Source organism: Caretta caretta, chromosome 2, assembly GCF_965140235.1.
Source record: "Caretta caretta isolate rCarCar2 chromosome 2, rCarCar1.hap1, whole genome shotgun sequence".
NCBI lineage: Eukaryota > Metazoa > Chordata > Testudines > Cheloniidae > Caretta > Caretta caretta.
In genome coordinates, this window is record NC_134207.1 from 10,392,814 (window position 1) to 10,411,089 (window position 18,276).

The following is an 18,276-nucleotide window of genomic DNA, read 5'->3' on the forward strand; positions in this document are numbered from 1 at the left end:
GTAAAAATATCGGCGTCGAAAATACAGATGCTAATTGGGACACTGATATGTGTGAATATTTTATGGCTGCTACTCAAAACTAGAATAGAAACCAAAACTGATTAGGAAACAGGGAATAACATTTATTAGAATGGCTGAACTTTGCAGTTTTAAAGCCCTAAGTAATCAAATGTAGAAAAAATCTACATTTGATTACTTAGCTCTTTAAAACTGAAAAGTTCAGCCATATATATATAAAGAATAACAAAAGATACATAAACATAATCTTCTCATAATATATTAACCACTTGCTGCCTAATCTTAGCTATGGTTGAAACGTTTAATTATATATAATATGAATGGTTACAATATAAATAAATTACTTGTATTACACAATTTATAAACACATTTTGCGTATAAAAATCCAGCTAGTTAAGGAAAAATTATTAAGATAAGGTAATAGAAGCAAAATCCAGAGCAGGGGATAGAGACAGAAGGGGAAGGAACTGAGCTGAGAGGAGCAGGAGGTGGTGGGGAGTGTGTTTAATAGGATCCTTCAGATACTTCCAGAAAAGCATCCAATATCACTGAGAATTTTTCAAGGGTATTTCTGTTACGGAATACAATTCTTTCCATGGTGGCCAAGCTTACAATATCTATGCTCTGGTCTTCAATTGTTGGTCGCTTTTTGGATTTCCAATTAGTGCTCTGCTTAGCCCAAGTTTTTCAGATTTATTGAGCTTCCCATTAACATCCATTAGCTGTTAAATTACATATTTAGCTTGTAACACAATTTTATTTGATAAGAAAAAATTAACTGCAATTCAGTTCTGCCCAAAACCTACAAGTATAGGAGCCTTCCCACAGCATATGGGTTAAGTTAGTACCTGCTGAATCACAGTGCCAGCATTTGACTGACTTAGTGGCACCTGTTTTGAATAGTCGGAGAGAGGTCCACTGCATCCTCCATATGATTTTCTGCTGGATTAATTTTAAATTGAGGTCCAAAGAGCAGTTGAGAGCACTGGCTAAAATTTGTTTCCATCGGTTAGCAGAAAATAATTGGCCTAGTTCCTCTTCGCATTTCTTTTTTAGGGAATCTGTGTTTAGTTCAGATTTGCTGGTCAAATATGAATATAGTGTTGCCATAGGTCTTGGTAATCTGGGTATTATTTGGAGAAATGCAAGTTCAGGTGGGTCAGGAGAAGCAAAGGAAATGTGGCCTAACAGACGGGAGACGGCACGTTTAAGTTGGATATATTGCCACTGCTTCTTACTCTCCAGATTGAACCTTTTCTTTTAATTTTGTAAAAGGAAGGAAAGTATTGTTGTCAATAAATTGACTGACTGGTCAAAATCCTTTTTCTAATCCAGTCTGGCTAAATGATGGAGTTGCCTGCTATACAGAGTTTCGAGTTACCCCAGATAGAGGCCTTGGTATGCAGAAAGGATGGTTTTTAAATTTAGTAGACCTACTGTGCCAAGTATTTGTGGCTGCCACAATAGTTGGTAATTGTTCTGGAGGGAATCGGTAGTAATCCGAGTGCAGTGCATTGGAAAGGGGTAAAGGGCAGAGCCCTGCGTGGGTACAAAATCCAATCCAAGATCAGCGAACACAGTCCACGGATATCCTCATCCACAGATTTGTGGGGCTCTAAACCTAAAATTTCTGCATCCATATGTGATCTGCAAACATGATCCACGGATATGAAGTGGATATCTGCAGATTTTCAGGGCTTTAGTAAAGTGGCAACCAATTCTGCGTCCAGCTGGAGCCCATCTGGGGCTCCAAAGCACAAGGGAATGAGCCACAGTGCTGCTTGGCTAAGAATTATTGGCTGATAAAGTTTAAAGTTGGGAGATCTAAAACTACTTGTTTCGATAGGGAGCTGTAATCTTTGTAAGGAGATTCTGGGTTTTTTACCAGAACATCAGAAGAAGGACCTGAACATGTTAGCAATTTTAGTAAAATAAAGTGGATATGGACAGGGAGGAAATTCAGAATCAAAAAGATTCTGGGAAGGACATTCATTTTAATTGTTTATTTTTTCCCCAGAGGAAGAAAGGTAGTGCTTGCCATTTATTTAAATCATTTGCTAACAGCATGATTAATGGATCTGAGTTAACCTTGACTGTTTTTAATTTCCTTCAGGAACAGGATGCCAAGATATTGGAAGTTTGTTGCCATCTAAATGTCCCTATAGAAGAGCCACTTCTTACTAAATCCCATGAGATTTTTGTTGCTTTCAATTTATCCCAAATTATTTTGTAGCCAGAGGATTTACCAAAGTTATGTATTGTTCGTAGAATAGATTGATCCAGATTTTTAATAAATAGGAGGATGACGTCTGTGTATACAAGAATTTTTGTCTCCAGAGTCCCTGACTCAATCTCTTGAATTACCCTGGTGTTCCCTAATTAGTACTGCAAGTTGTTCTAATGCTAGATTGAACAGGAGGGGGGAGGAGGGGCATCCCTGTCTAAGTCCTCAAAACGGATCAAAGGAGGGGGATATTGTGCTGTTAGTTAAGATATGAGAGTTAGGATTGGAATATAACAGCTTTATCCATGAAATAAAGGATTTCTCCACCCAAATTTATCCAGGGTACCAAACAATTATTGCTGTCATAGACTTTCTCTGCATTAAGTGAAATGATTCCATGGGAATTTCTAGAATGTTGATGGAATGCCATAACATTAATCAACTGCTGTGTTTTCTGAACCATGCCTTTTTTTAAAAAATCCCACCTGATTAGGATGAACCATATCACTCATTACCTTTTCAAGCCTCATAGCCAAAATTTTTGAAAATATTTTTATATCTGTATTTATTAAAGAGATGGGTCTATAACTGTTAGATTTTTGCACATCCTTACCCAGTTTTAGTAGTACAGTAATTAAGGCTTCCCTCATAGTAGGAGGTAAGCTATCTTTCTTCAAGACATCTTTCTTTGTAAATGCATAATAGCTTAGGGGACATAATTTCTTTGAAACTTTGATAGAATTCTATCGATAAGCCATCAGGGCTGGGGGTCTTTCCTGGACTCCTTTCCTCCATGGCCTTGATTATTTCCTCTGAATACAAGGGAGAGGCTACTCTGGCCTGTTGCTCTGCTGGGATTTGTGAGAGGTTAAGAGTTCTAATGAAATTATTCAGTTCTTCTGGGTCAGGTGGTGAATCATTATTTTAAAGAACGTGGTAACATTTCAAAAAATGATCACTGATCTCTTTTTGATCAGTAGTAACCTGCCTTGTTCTGATTTGAGTGATACTATTCAGGACCTCTCACTTTTAATCTATATGCAATAATTTTCCCTGCTCTCTCCCCTGACTCCCTGTATGTAAGTTTGAGTCTAAAAAGAGAAAATTCAGTTTTTTGCTAAAGTTAGTCTAGTTACTTCAGACCAAAGGTGGATTATTTTTTTAAGATTTTCTTAGGAGGGGTAATTTGTGCATTCTAAATCCATAGCTTTAAATTCACTTAATTTCAGGAGTTCAGCCTGGCTACCTCTCTTTCTACCTGATGGGTAGGAAATGATCATGCCCCTAATAATAGCTTTTAGTGTATCCCACAGGGTGGAATGGGGGTGTCTCTGGTCTCATTAGTATAGAAGAAAAATCAAATTTTTTGACATGGTTCTGAAAAATTGTATCTTATAAAAGATGCAGACTCTTTTGAAAGTCCAGACTGTCTTGGGAGGAAAAAATTGTCGTATCACTGGTCCATGATCAAAGATCATGATAGACTCGATTTCATTATTAAGTATAGATTCCACCAGACTGGTAGAAATCAGGAAGAAATCTGTGCATGAATACATGGGGAGGAGAAAAAAGTAAAATCCTTCACTGTAGAGCTGTGCAAGTGCCATACATCTTTTAATCCCAATTATTTCACAAAGTCTTTTATAATGTTTCTAGCATGTGATTGTGTATGCTTGGGCCAGCCTGACTTATCTAAAAGAGGGTCCAGTGCCTCATTAAAATATCCTGCAATGACGATTGATTCTTTTGGGATAAAAAAAATTTATATTGGAATTGGAAAAGCTTCAGAAAAGGGCAACAAAAATGATTAGGTGTATGGAACAGCTTCCGTATGAGAAAAGATTAATAAGACTGGGACTTTTCAATTTGCAAAAGAAACAGCTAAGTGGGGATATGACTGAGGTCTATAAAATCATGACTGGTGTGGAAAAAGTAAATAACACTTCCTTATTTACTCCTACTCATAACACAAGAACTAGGGATCACCAAATGAAATTAATAGGCAACAAGTTTAAAACAAACAAAAGGAAGTATTTTTTCACACAGCACACAGTCAGTCTGTGGAACTCTTTGCCAGAGGATGTTGTGAAGGCCAAGACTGTAACAGTTTAAAAAAAGAACTAGATAAGTTCATGGAGGATAGGTCCATCAATGGCTATTAGCCAGGACGGGCATGGATGTTTTCCAGAAGCTGGGAATGGGCAACAGAGGATTGATGATTCAACACTTGATGATTACTTGTTCTGTTCATTCCCTCTGGGGCACCTGGCATAGGACACTGGGCTAGATGGACCTTTGGTCTGACCCAGTATGGCCTTTCTTATGTTTTTATTAATTTTTGGGGAAAAAAAAATCAAAAACCTTGGATAGTCTTTATTAGGTCCATATATATTAATTAGGATATATAGAGAGTTAGAAATCTTAGCCTTCACTAGCAAAAATCTACCTTCCTCATATTTACTTACATCTAAAATTTGTAAATTGAGTTTTTTGTGAGACAACATTGCTGCACCTTGGGCTGCAGAGAAATAGTTAAACATCCCTCCCCCACCCAGTCCCTCCTAAATTTCTCTGCATCCAAGCCATTAAGGTGGGTTCACTGTGAGAAGATAACTGCTTTCAGTGTTTTAGATGAATGATCATTCTTTTTCTTTTTATTGGGTGATTTATCCCTTTGATGTTCCAAGAAACACGATTTACAACATTAGCCATAAGGAGTGCGTAGCTCAAATATTTCTTTATCGGGCACCTGAATAGTGTCATTGCTTGGGCCATTGTTAGTTTCATATCTAGGAAAAGTATATCTGAGTTCCCTAAGGGGACATGAGGGGGAGGCAAAAGGGTAAACTGAAGACCAGGAAACCTAAAAAGATAGGTATAATATGGGAAACAGACAGAAAAATAAATTAAGTGATCAAAGTTGACCAAGGATCACTTAAAAATATATAATTCTTATTCAAAAGAAATTGGACCTAAGTCCAGGAGGTTTGCAAGGGGGTGACCTCTTCACTCACTTCCCCAGCCTCTCTAAAACACCCAGGTTTAACAGGATTCCCTTTAGCCTTATAAAGAAGAAATACTCTCATCTCAAGGGAGGTCCTGGTTTCTGCACTGTTCACCATCATCCAAAGCTGGGGGTGTGTGTGTGTTTGCAGAGGAGAAGGCTAGCATCTAAACTTAAGAACAAGACTCTAGTAAATATATAAGAAAGTTATGCAAATTGTTTAAATAACCTTATTCTAACATAACTGGATCATCTGCAGATAAGGGTTCATTAGCAGAACAGTTCTGCCTAAATTTTGCCCCCTAGAGCCTTGTCCACATTGGAATATAGGGGGAATGTCATTGCCCTATAGTGTTATCAGCAATATAAATCAACACAATATTTATTACAGCTCATTTAACAAAAATAAAAACTAAACAGAAGAACAAACTAATATTACTGAAAAAACAACTGACCTTCTCATACTAACACTTTCTCAGTAATTTAAGTGAATCATAACCAGCAAACTAATTGGATAAGATTTAAGGAGATCAGATTTCTTGACAGTTGGGGAAATTAAACAATTCAGCATTAAACTGAAATCTTCATTACATTTTTTAGATCTGGTATCTCTTATAAGTGTAAATTTAAGGCAAATGGATTGAATATTTCCAGATTTACTATAAACCCAAAATCTAGGAAATGAGATGGGGATGAAACGAAGTAAAATCATTAGGGGAGAAGGAGAGGATTTAAAATAGAGAGGAGGGAAGGGGTCAGAAAAGGTACCACTGCAGATATAGAAAACGATCACACTGCTCTGTTGAGCCTTGCTGATCCACAGATATAAGGAGTCCCCAGGTCCACTGAAGCAATTTTCTTGGAGTTAAGATTTCAAAGGTGGGTATGCTACCTGTGCACTGGAATCATGAGGTAGACAGGGGTAGATGAGGCAAAGCAGGCTGTCCATGTTGTAACACTGCCTGCCAACAGCAGCAGCCAGAGCCAATAGCAGCTTCCTGGGTCTGGATGGAGGGTCAGGAGAGTCAAAATTCAGTCAGAGATGAGAGCCTTCTCCCCACCAACTCGCTCCGCAGTTTGCTCCCCCTGCTAGTGAAACTGTGGAAGTCCGGAGAAATAAAACTAAAGGGAAGGGAGGAGAGGAAGTGGTGGATTTGCCCTGTGCAGTTTGTTGTTAGACTGAGAAGTGAATTCCCACATTGCAGTGACAAATCTGGTAGAGTTGTTTTAATGAATCCTGTCTGTATCTTTGAGAAGTCTTTTGCTGTTATGAGCTTGGATACCTTTCAGCTTCTTCTGCTGTTGTGAAACGAATCATCTTGCCTTCCTTTTTAACTTTGAAAGTATCAGGGAAGGAAATTAAGTAGTCCACACCTACCCTTTGGCTAGGGCTCTTGACCTATTGATTTTAGCCTTCTTTTCTACAATGTCCTTGGTATAATCCAGGAAAATCATCAGTCTGTGTTGTTTCTGTGTTAGATTTTTAAGTTCATGGGCTTTTCTAAGAATGAGTTCCTTAATATTGTATTTTTAAAATCTTAAAATTATGGCCAGAGGCTTCGCATTTGGAGAGGGTTTGCTGCAAGGGAGTAATGGATTCTCAATATCTAAGTTCTGATCAGGGGGCAGAGGTAAAAGTGCTGTCAGCATGGCGGATAAAATTCAACAGTTCTGCCTTTTTCCAGCCCGTATCTGGGAGTCCCACATCTCTCACATTAAGAAAAGGAGTACTTGTTTCTCCTTGATCTTCCCTTGAGATCATTAACCATCTCCTGAAGTGCTTTAATAAAAAGAAAAGGAGTACTCTCTTTCTTTTTATGGATACTGACTAACACGGCTGCTACTCTGAAACCTGAAGTGCTTTTAATAGTTCTTTTCTGTTGGTCTGCAGTTATATTCATAGTAATCACTGTGTCTTCTAGTGAGGCGATTCTGTTCTCAGCTTCCTCTAGTTTAGATGCCAAACCTTGTAAATAGTTTGAAATATACTTATAATATTTTCGATCTCGGTTATCTTCAGATATTTTTCTCAAGAATGTCTATTCACTTGAGATGTGTGTTAACCAGTCCATAATTTCATCTAGTCTCAGAGGGGCAGCCTGTCCCTGGTCAGGCTGAAAGAGGGTTGTCTGACAACTTCTGTTTTTTGGGATTTTTGTGGAGAGTCTGGAGATGAAGCAGCATTCACAAGGGTATTAAATTGAAAGACAAGAGTTGTAAAATAATATCTGATAAAAATTAGATGGGGAGGGGGGAATGGTTAAATTGCTGATGGTTGGGATTTTAGGAGGGAGGGAAAGGAGCTGTAAAGCTATGCAGCCATCATCCCTCTAATGGCTCCTGGCAGTCAATCAGATGTAGATTTAAAAACCACCTGAAGATCCTATTTTGATATTCATCACATCTCATGAAGTGAGCTGTAGCTCACGAAAGCTTATATTCAAATAAATTGGTTAGTCTCTAAGGTGCCACTAGTACTCCTTTTTCTTTTTGCGAATATAGACTAACAGGGCTGCTACTCTGAAACCAATTAAATCTCTGTAAATCATGTGATAATCAGGGTCCAGACACCCCAAAGGGAGGATGGGGGGTTGAACCCCAAAGAATAAGCAGTTGAATCAACTGACTGTACACAGTGTTATTGTGCTATCAAAATATGTTGTTGAGTAAGATCTTTTATGAAAGCTTGAATGTTCTAAACTTAATTATTATGTGATTTCTATACAAGCTATGATTATGAGATTATGCGGTTGTGTGTATAGAGAACTGTGCTCATAAACTTCAGCTCCACCTTATAGCAGGACAATGAACAATCAGACAGAGAGAGACACCTCCCAAGACACAAAACCAGACTTGGGTAACAATCCATTGTGCAACCCAAGAAAAGACAAAGATGGGCTGTTAAAGTTATTAGAAACACATTTGGGGAAATCCCCAGTTGTCTCACTTTAAATATCTATGGTGATTTGAAGGGAAAAAAAACTGCAAATCCTTTGAAGTGGAAGGGTTTTCAAGTGAAAGGCATCCAGAAACCGAGCAACAGCCTTTGGGCAGAAACCTGCCAAGGAAATGGGGAATCCCCACTATAGTTAGGGATAGGCAGGAAAACTGTTCAAGGGCAATGGGTAACTTGTATTAGAAAAGTTTCAGAGTAGCAGCCGTGTTATCTATATTCGCAAAAAGAAAAGGAGTACTTGCGGCACCTTAGAGACTAACCAATTTATTTGAGCATAAGGTTTTGTGAGCTACAGCTCACTTCATCGGATGCGTCTGATGAAGTGAGATGTAGCTCACGAAAGCTTATGCTCAAATAAATTGGTTAGTCTCTAAGGTGCCGCAAGTACTCCTTTTCTTTTTGTATTAGAAAAGGGATTTTATCTAATATGGAAGTGTAAAGCCTGAGGTTGCTTCTTTCTTTCTTTCTTAAACGTTTATATATTAGCTCCTCCTTACTATTTCATCTTTGTCTCTGTGGTTTTTCTGTTAAATAAACATTTTGATTATTTTCACATGAAGCAGGTGTCTGTTGTGCAAACTTTGGGGAGTGTGTGTGTGCGCCAAAGTGAACTGATAACTGGGTGGGAGCAGGTTTCACTCCTGAAGAGGTGATGAACCAGAGGGAAACAATCCAAGTGTCTGGTACTTAAGAACTTGGGGAGGATGGATTTGGGGAGACTTAAGACTGGAAGGGATGTTGGTGTCACCCTGCGAGGAGTGACTAGGCTGGTGAGAACCAGGGTGAGACATTCTGCTTGTGGGTTTGATAATGGTGTCAAGGATCTCAGCCATAGCAGCGCAGCATGAAGACATTCCACCATTCAAGGCAAGCAGTGATAGAATCCCTTACTGGTCTGTGTGATCCCCAAAATGTAACAGGTCGCATTATATGTTAAAAGTGCAAGTATCATTGCCAAATCCTGACATTAAGGGGGAAAACTCACTTTCACGAAAGCTCATGCTCAAATAAATTGGTTAGTCTCTAAGGTGCCACAAGTACTCCTTTTCTTTTCACTTTCGTTAGTTTGTCACAACACGCAAAATTCCCTCCCTTGCATAATTACATTCATACCTCTTTTCATGGGATAATGGAAAAGATTAACCTGATTTTTGTTAGACTCTGATTTCGTATTGTGCTGAGATACCAATCTGATAGACACCTTAAAAATATCTCAGCTGGACCTCACTCAGACCAAGCTTCCATTGGTTTCACTGGAAGTTTTCTTGAGCAAGGACTTCAAGATTTGACCCATTACTACATATTCCGGTGATATTCTTGTTTTTCATATACAAATTTTGAAAATAATAACATAAGTAAGTTTGAAATAGATTAATAGTAACAAATATACTTTTCAGTTTGTTTGAAAATTGTGGTATTAAATTAAAAATACATATTTTAGAAAGGAAACAAAGTGATAAATCCATAGTTTCTCTTTTATGGTGGTCATGCATTTATACTATGAAAAATAATGATTATTTAGAAAATATTAAGTGGGGTCAATTGTTATACTGCAAGATTTAAATAAAAATTGTTTAGGTTTTTTCCCTTACTGAATTGTGGCTGCACTGGCATACTGAACTATGTTAAAGTTCTTTGGCTTGTATTTTCTGTAAGGCCAACAGTTATCAGTATAACATATAAAACATGAAGAATAGCAAGTCTCTTAAAATGATTCATTAAAAGTTAAAAGATACATAGACTTAGTCCTGACATTGTAAATAGTGTGTGTGTGTGTGTGTGTGTGTGTAGGGTTTTTATTTGATGTGTACACACACACACACACACACAAACTTGAAGCATTGAAAGGAATGTAAATGATTTTTGTATTTGTTGCAGCTTTATTAATATAGGATTTTTTCCTATTTTAATTATAAGATCTGATTCAGTAGTTAATGGGTTTATTTTCTTGATTGCAGGTATACTCCTGTTGGCCGTTCTTTTTTTACTGCATCTGAAGGGTGCTCAAACCCTCTGGGTGGTGGCAGAGAAGTTTGGTTTGGGTTCCATCAATCAGTCAGACCTTCACTCTGGAAAATGATGCTTAATATTGATGGTATGTACTGTGCTGCTCTCCATTTGTGTTCCATCCTGTTCATTTGAAATGATTCAAATTAATCCCATTTGCTGGACTTCTCAAGAATTTCTTCAGAGCTGTAAAGTCTCCAGTAATGTAATTAATTGCACAGGTGTGTTTCTCTTTGTCTGCAGTGTCTGCAACAGCATTTTATAAGGCACAGCCAGTAATTGAGTTTGTATGTGAAGTTTTGGATTTCAAGAGTATTGAAGAGCAACAGAAACCTCTCACAGATTCCCAAAGGGTAAAGTTTACCAAAGAAATAAAAGGTATGAATTACATAATTGGAGCAAAACTTCTTAATTCTTTGTGATGTGAACTTCCAAGTGCCAAGGTAAGTTTGGGTGCCAGGGGGAGATTTATTTCTGATAGAAATTGACAGACATAGAATCCTATATGTATGCTTTTGAACAGAGATTGGATAACAAAAGTGTCTTATTCTAAGCAGAAGCATCTTATAACTCAGGCCTTGTCTACACTACACAGTTTTGTCGGCAAAAGGTAGCTTTTGTCAACAAAACAGTGGAGGTGTACACACTACAATGCTCCTCCCACTGACTAAATTCTCCTGCTTTGCTGACAAAATAAAACCACCTCAACGGGAGGTGTAGAGCTTTTTGTGGCAAAGTTAGATCGACAAAGTGTCAGTGTAGACACTACGTTTGTTACGTTGCCGTAACTGGCCTACAGAAGGTATCCCACAGTGCCCGCTGTAACTGCTCTGCTCTCTGTTTTGAACTCCGCTGCCTTGCATCCAGCTAAACGGACATTCACCCCACCCCTTTCAAAGCCCCAAAAAGTTTTTGAAATTCCTTAGTGTGGAGAGCTACTGCCCAGCTGAGCAGGCTGGCTCTGAGCAGCAAAAGCACTCCTGCCTGGACTACAGGGGAGGGGGTAAATCTCTTTGGTCTGTGGGGAGAGGAGGCTGTGGGAGAACTCGGAGGGAATCGTGGAATCAAAACACTAACATGGAATTCTGCTCTTATCTGCACTAGGCACACTGTGGCAGGCAGGCAAGGTGGGATGCTGCTGGGAGTGGGAGGGTGGGGGGGAAAGAGACTCATGCTGTGCAGAGCCAGGGAGGGAGGTGGAGGCTGAGGCTGATTTCAGGTGTCCCCTTCTCTTGCTGGTGTACCAATCTCCGCTGAGCTGAGGGGGGGCCAGGGGACACCAGTTGTCTGCCTCAGGATTGGTTGCTTCTGGCTGCTGTCTTAACGTAGAGAAGAGACAGCATGCTGACACACTCACTCTCCCCCAACACTCTGTGTGTGTGTGTGTGTCTCTCTCTCTCTCTCTCTTCTCCCCTGCCCCGCCCCGCCACATACTTCTGTGGGCTTCTTGTGTTAGTGTTCAGCAGTGTCAGTTTTGTCATATTACTGAGAGCTGATTTAAAATGTGTTACTTTTGGGGCACACCTAGCAATCATTACAAGGTTCATAGCACGGTGCAAAAAACCATGTCAGGTTCAGCACATTACAACAACACACAGTACTGTGGCTCAGTGTTAATATGTTCCTTCAAGCATCCCCCAGCTGAATAGTCCCATCCCCCTTTTCCCCCCCTTGGGCTCCTCTTCTATAGCCTTCTGTTCATAATGCACAGCACAATACTGAACAGCAGTGCAGGATCCATGCTGACAGTGATGGTTGAGTGGCAGGTTACCAGGACAGTTGAAAAGCATCTGGCAATCTAGTAGGATGCCCATGGAACAACGGGATTGAGAAACCTTCATCTTGTGATGCTGTACCTGCCCCCGTGAGCCATTGCAACCTCCCCAAAGCACTCTGTGGCCGATTGCACAGTGGGCTAGCTACCCACAGTACTCTGCTGTCTGTGTCAATGCAAGAACTGCTATTGTGGATGCGCTCCACCGACACAAGCATAGTGTGGACATGCAACAGTGGTTTAATTACAGCAGTGGCTATATGCGTAACTTGCATCGATAAAATTCTGTAGTGTAGATAAGGCCTAAAGCTATGGCTACGCTAGAGAATTTACAGCAGTGCAGCTGCACCCATGCAGCTCCACCACTTCAAGCTCTCTACTGTAGCTGTTCCAAACCGACAGGAGAGAGTTCTCCTGTCAGCTTAATTACTCCAGCCTCTACAAGCGGCGGTAGCTATGTCGGCAGAAGAAGCCGACAGTGCTGTCCACACCAACGCTTAAATCAGCATAAGTTGTCACTCGGGTGTGAATTAGCCACACACCCCTGAGTGACATAACTTATGTTGACTTAAGCTATAGTGTAGCCATAACCTAAAATATTTAACAAGACTTTAAGAATTGCAGCAGTCAGGTCTATGCTTCAGTCCTCAACCATCCTGTTTTTCCTCCTACTGTAGGAGTGTGTGCCCATATTTATCCTTAATATAATTTTAGTGAAGTCAATGAGAACTTGTCTACAGACAACATTGCATAAGTTTTTAACTAAAATGTGTGCTTTTAAACTGATTTGCTTAAACCAGTGCAAAAAGCTTTATGGGCACTCTCTCTTCTTTTGGTTTAAACCAGGCTTATTTGGTTTAGCAAAAGTTAATTAGGAACAGATTAAAGCTACATTGAAATGAGAATCAACACAGGGGTTTACTCCAGTTCAACTAAACTAATTGGATTAAACCAGTTTAATGCAATGCAAGTTTGTGTGTAAACAGGGCCTCTTCTGGTATGCCTGCTGACATTCTTTGATTTTCAAGCGGCACGGCTTCATGTCCCTGGTGTAGCTCTTCTGCCCCGTGCAGTCTTTTCATAGATGTCTGTTTCTTTGGCTGGATCAGAGCTGTGCCTGCACAGACTCTTCCCCCCACCGACCAATAAGATCCACCACCTCCTGTGTGCTCCAGGCTGGAGCGTGTTCGAGATGTTGAGTCCCCAGAAGCTCTCCACACGGGTCAAACAGAAAATGGGAATTTCCCAGGAGGCCAATTCAGTTGCCTTACACAATGGTGTGTCTATACTACCTCTCTGACGACCCATCAGCATTGAGTTAAGCACTGTATCTCTCATAGAGGGGGAGTAATTAAGTTGACGTTACAGGTGAGTTAGGTTGGTGGAAGGGAGCTAGTAGTGTAGATGCATGCATTATTAGGTTGGTGTAAGGCAGCTTCCATTGACCCAAGTTTGTAGTTAAATGGGGAAAGTTCAGGTTAATTAGCTGGCTTCTTCCATGTGGTAGAAGGCTTTTGAATTTATTTTTTTTCCTGATATTTTTGTCTTAATTAAAAACACAATCCAATTGCCTTGTATCCAAGGGTGCTAGAGTCTGGGATAGATTATTTTTAAAAAATAATTTGAAATAAAAAATGAGTGTGTTCCTTTCTGTGCACAGGGTATGGCTGTATAAAGGCTGGAGTTTGCACAGCCACTGTCTGATTAAGGGTATATTTGTAGATTCTAAGGCTAGAAGGGACCATTGTGATCATCTAGTTTGACCTCCTGTAAAGCATTTGTTTGTATTTGTAGTGATGGTTGACGTAAAACTTTTATGAATAATGAGGTGGTCTGCCTCAGCCGCCTTCCGTCTGTGTCCTAGACACTTGCGTGGTGGTAGAGTTACAGTCCTTAACTGGTTTCAGAGTAACAGCCATGTTAGTCTGTATTCGCAAAAAGAAAAGGAGTACTTGTGGCACCTTAGAGACTAACCAATTTATTTGAGCATGAGCTTTCATGAGCTACAGCTCACTTCATCGGATGCATACCGTGGAAACTGCAGCAGACTTTATATACACACAGAGAATATGAAACAATACCTCCTCCCACCCCACTGTCCTGCTGGTAATAGCTTATCTAAAGTGATCAACAGGTGGGCCATTTCCAGCACAAATCCAGGTTTTCTCACCCTCCACCCCCCCACACAAATTCACTCTCCTGCTGGTGATAGCCCATCCAAAGTGACAACTCTCTACACAATGTGCATGATAATCAAGGTGGGCCATTTCCTGCACAAATCCAGGTTCTCTCACCCCCCTCCCAAAAACCACACACACAAACTCACTATCCTGCTGGTAATAGCTCATCCAAAGTGACCACTCTCCTTACAATGTGCATGATAATCAAGGTGGGCCATTTCCAGCACAAATCCAGGTTTTCTCACACACACCCCCACCCCCATACACACACAAACTCACTCTCCTGCTGGTAATAGCTCATCCAAACTGACCACTCTCCAAGTTTAAATCCAAGTTAAACCAGAACATCTGGAGGGGGGGGGTAGGAAAAAACAAGGGGAAATAGGCTACCTTGCATAATGACTTAGCCACTCCCAGTCTCTATTTAAGCCTAAATTAATAGTATCCAATTTGCAAATGAATTCCAATTCAGTAGTTTCTCGCTGGAGTCTGGATTTGAAGTTTTTTTGTTTTAAGATAGCGACCTTCATGTCTGTGATTGCGTGACCAGAGAGATTGAAGTGTTCTCCGACTGGTTTATGAATGTTATAATTCTTGACATCTGATTTGTGTCCATTTATTCTTTTACGTAGAGACTGTCCAGTTTGACCAATGTAAATGGCAGAGGGGCATTGCTGGCACATGATGGCATATATCACATTGGTGGATGTGCAGGTGAACGAGCCTCTGATAGTGTGGCTGATGTTATTAGGCCCTGTGATGGTGTCCCCTGAATAGATATGTGGGCACAGTTGGCAACGGGCTTTGTTGCAAGGATAAGTTCCTGGGTTAGTGGTTCTGTTGTGTGGTATGTGGTTGTTGGTGAGTATTTGCTTCAGGTTGCGGGGCTGTCTGTAGGCAAGGACTGGCCTGTCTCCCAAGATTTGTGAGAGTGTTGGGTCATCCTTTAGGATAGGTTGTAGATCCTTAATAATGCGTTGGAGGGGTTTTAGTTGGGGGCTGAAGGTGATGGCTAGTGGCGTTCTGTTATTTTCTTTGTTAGGCCTGTCCTGTAGTAGGTAACTTCTGGGAACTCTTCTGGCTCTATCAATCTGTTTCTTCACTTCTGCAGGTGGGTATTGTAGTTGTAAGAACGCTTGATAGAGATCTTGTAGGTGTTTGTCTCTGTCTGAGGGGTTGGAGCAAATGCGGTTGTATCTCAGAGCTTGGCTGTAGACGATGGATCGTGTGGTGTGGTCAGGGTGAAAGCTGGAGGCATGCAGGTAGGAATAGCGGTCAGTAGGTTTCCAGTATAGGGTGGTGTTTATGTGACCATTGTTTATGAGCACTGTAGTGTCCAGGAAGTGGATCTCTTGTGTGGACTGGACCAGGCTGAGGTTGATGGTGGGATGGAAATTGTTGAAATCATGGTGGAATTCCTCAAGGGCTTCTTTTCCATGGGTCCAGATGATGAAGATGTCATCAATGTAGCACAAGTAGAGTAGGGGCTTTAGGGGACGAGAGCTGAGAAAGCGTTGTTCTAAATCAGCCATAAAAATGTTGGCATACTGTGGGGCCATGCGGGTACCCATAGCAGTGCCGCTGATCTGAAGGTATACATTGTCCCCAAATGTAAAATAGTTATGGGTAAGGACAAAGTCACAAAGTTCAGCCACCAGGTTAGCCGTGACATTATCGCGGATAGTGTTCTTGACGGCTTGTAGTCCATCTTTGTGTGGAATGTTGGTGTAGAGGGCTTCTACATCCATAGTGGCCAGGATGGTGTTATCAGGAAGATCACCGATGGATTGAAGTTTCCTCAGGAAGTCAGTGGTGTCTCGAAGGTAGCTGGGAGTGCTGGTAGCGTAGGGCCTGAGGAGGGAGTCTACATAGCCAGACAATCCTGCTGTCAGGGTGCCAATGCCTGAGATGATGGGGCGCCCAGGATTTCCAGGTTTATGGATCTTGGGTAGTAGATAGAATATCCCAGGTCGGGGTTCCAGGGGTGTGTCTGTGCGGATTTAATCTTGTGCTTTTTCAGGAAGTTTCTTGAGCAAATGCTGTAGTTGCTTTTGGTAACTCTCAGTGGGATCATAGGGTAATGGCTTGTAGAAACTCGTGTTGGAGAGCTGCCGAGCAGCCTCTTGTTCATATTCCGACCTATTCATGATGACAACAGCACCTCCTTTGTCAGCCTTTTTGATTATGATGTCAGAGTTGTTTCTGAGGCAGGAGAGTGAGTTTGTGTGTGTATGGGGGTGCGGGGGGGGGGTGAGAGAACCTGGATTTGTGCTGGAAATGGCCCACCTTGATTATCATGCACATTGTAAGGAGAGTGGTCACTTTGGATGAGCTATTACCAGCAGGATAGTGAGTTTGTGTGTGTGGTTTTTGGGAGGGGGGTGAGAGAACCTGGATTTGTGCAGGAAATGGCCCAATTTGATTATCATGCACATTGTGTAGAGAGTTGTCACTTTGGATGGGCTATCACCAGCAGGAGAGTGAATTTGTGTGGGGGGGTGGAGGGTGAGAAAACCTGGATTTGTGCTGGAAATGGCCCACCTGTTGATCACTTTAGATAAGCTATTACCAGCAGGACAGTGGGGTGGGAGGAGGTATTGTTTCATATTCTCTGTGTGTATATAAAGTCTGCTGCAGTTTCCACAGTATGCATCCGATGAAGTGAGCTGTAGCTCATGAAAGCTCATGCTCAAATAAATTGGTTAGTCTCTAAGGTGCCACAAGTACTCCTTTTCTTAGTCCTTAACTGTGCATTTTCATACATTGAAGTGTTTGGGCTTTTAAGTTTCTTACCTCTGAATTTCCTGGATTTGTAATGCTTGTTCTTTAACTCTAGACAGACAAAGTTTTGTTCTGTTTTTTGTGGTTTGGGATATCCTTCAGGATTCTTACCAAGCAAAACTTTTATGAATCTTTAACCAGTGTTATTTAGGAACAGGTTTTAGAGTGGTAGCTGTGTTAATCTGTGTCAGCAAAAATAACAAGGAGTCCTTGTGGCACCTTAGAGACTAACAAATTTATTTGGGCATAAGCTTTTGTGGGTTCCTGTGCCCAAGTAAATTTGTTAGTCTCTAAGGTGCCACAAGGACTACTCATTATTTTTGTTATTTAGTAGTTAGTAAGTTTTTTATTGCTGCAAGTTTGACTGATCTTGTTTTGTAACTGGTTGAGTGGGTTAACATTGATTTTATGTGGAAAAATGTTGATTACTTGAGTGAAATTGTATGTAAGCCCGAACATGTGGCACATATTAAATAATTTCTCTATAAGAACTAACACTTTTCCAACATCTCCATGAACACTGACAAGACATTAAAATCCTTGAGGTAGCTGACATTTTACAGCTCGTTTCCTTAGCCAGTCTGGTCTTCAGTGTTTCATTAACAGTTGAACTGAAAATATATTTTGCTCCTTTACAGTAATTTTATTTCCGTGTGTGGGAAATTAGAGAAAATGAATGGATGCTAATTCTAGAATTGCAGCGCAACAGTCAAGCCATTTATATCAACTGGTTTTGTACATTTTGTAGCCAAGACACCCCCCTCCCCCCCATCTCTACTAGCAAATGCACGTATCCGTAAGTGGGGGAAACCTGTAAAAAGAGGAAAGGAAAGTTAAAAGGACAACTTGCTGCATTACCCACCTTTTTTGATTTTTTTATTTAAGGTTTGAGAAGGATTTTAACTTTCGTGTTTATTGAGCATGCATAGTATAGTACTTGAATAGTCCAAAAAATAAAGAATTCCTAATTACTTACAAATTATAACAAGACTGTAATAGGAGAACAAAAGTAACCAAAGATTTAAATGATTGAAAATGGTTTTGAAGAAATGAAGTAGTGATACATGTTTTCATATTGTTAGGTCTAAAGGTGGAGATAACACACTGTGGGCAAATGAAGAGAAAATACCGAGTGTGCAATGTCACCAGACGACCAGCAAGTCACCAAACGTAAAATATAGTTTTTTGTTTTTCCTTTTGCTCCTATAGTATTTTAAAATGATAGTACAGTGAATATCTTCAAATTTGTGGATATCCGGTCCAGTTCTTGTCATGGAAAGCTATCAACCTGCCTTACTGACGTATACCAACATAGGAAGCTGTCACAGTATA

General features: G+C 40.5%; 1 protein-coding gene across 2 annotated transcripts in view; it reads left to right on the plus strand.

Moving 5' to 3' along the window:
• The window catches only part of AGO2 (argonaute RISC catalytic component 2), a 111,506-nt gene that overhangs the window by 52,347 nt on the left and 40,883 nt on the right, over positions 1 to 18,276 (plus strand). For both annotated transcript variants that reach the window (XM_048841749.2, XM_075124916.1), the window contains exons 5-7: positions 10,161 to 10,297; positions 10,453 to 10,587; positions 18,027 to 18,114. In XM_048841749.2, coding sequence (XP_048697706.1) covers positions 10,161 to 10,297; positions 10,453 to 10,587; positions 18,027 to 18,114 — 360 coding nt within the window. The remainder of the gene's footprint in view (positions 1 to 10,160; positions 10,298 to 10,452; positions 10,588 to 18,026; positions 18,115 to 18,276) is intronic.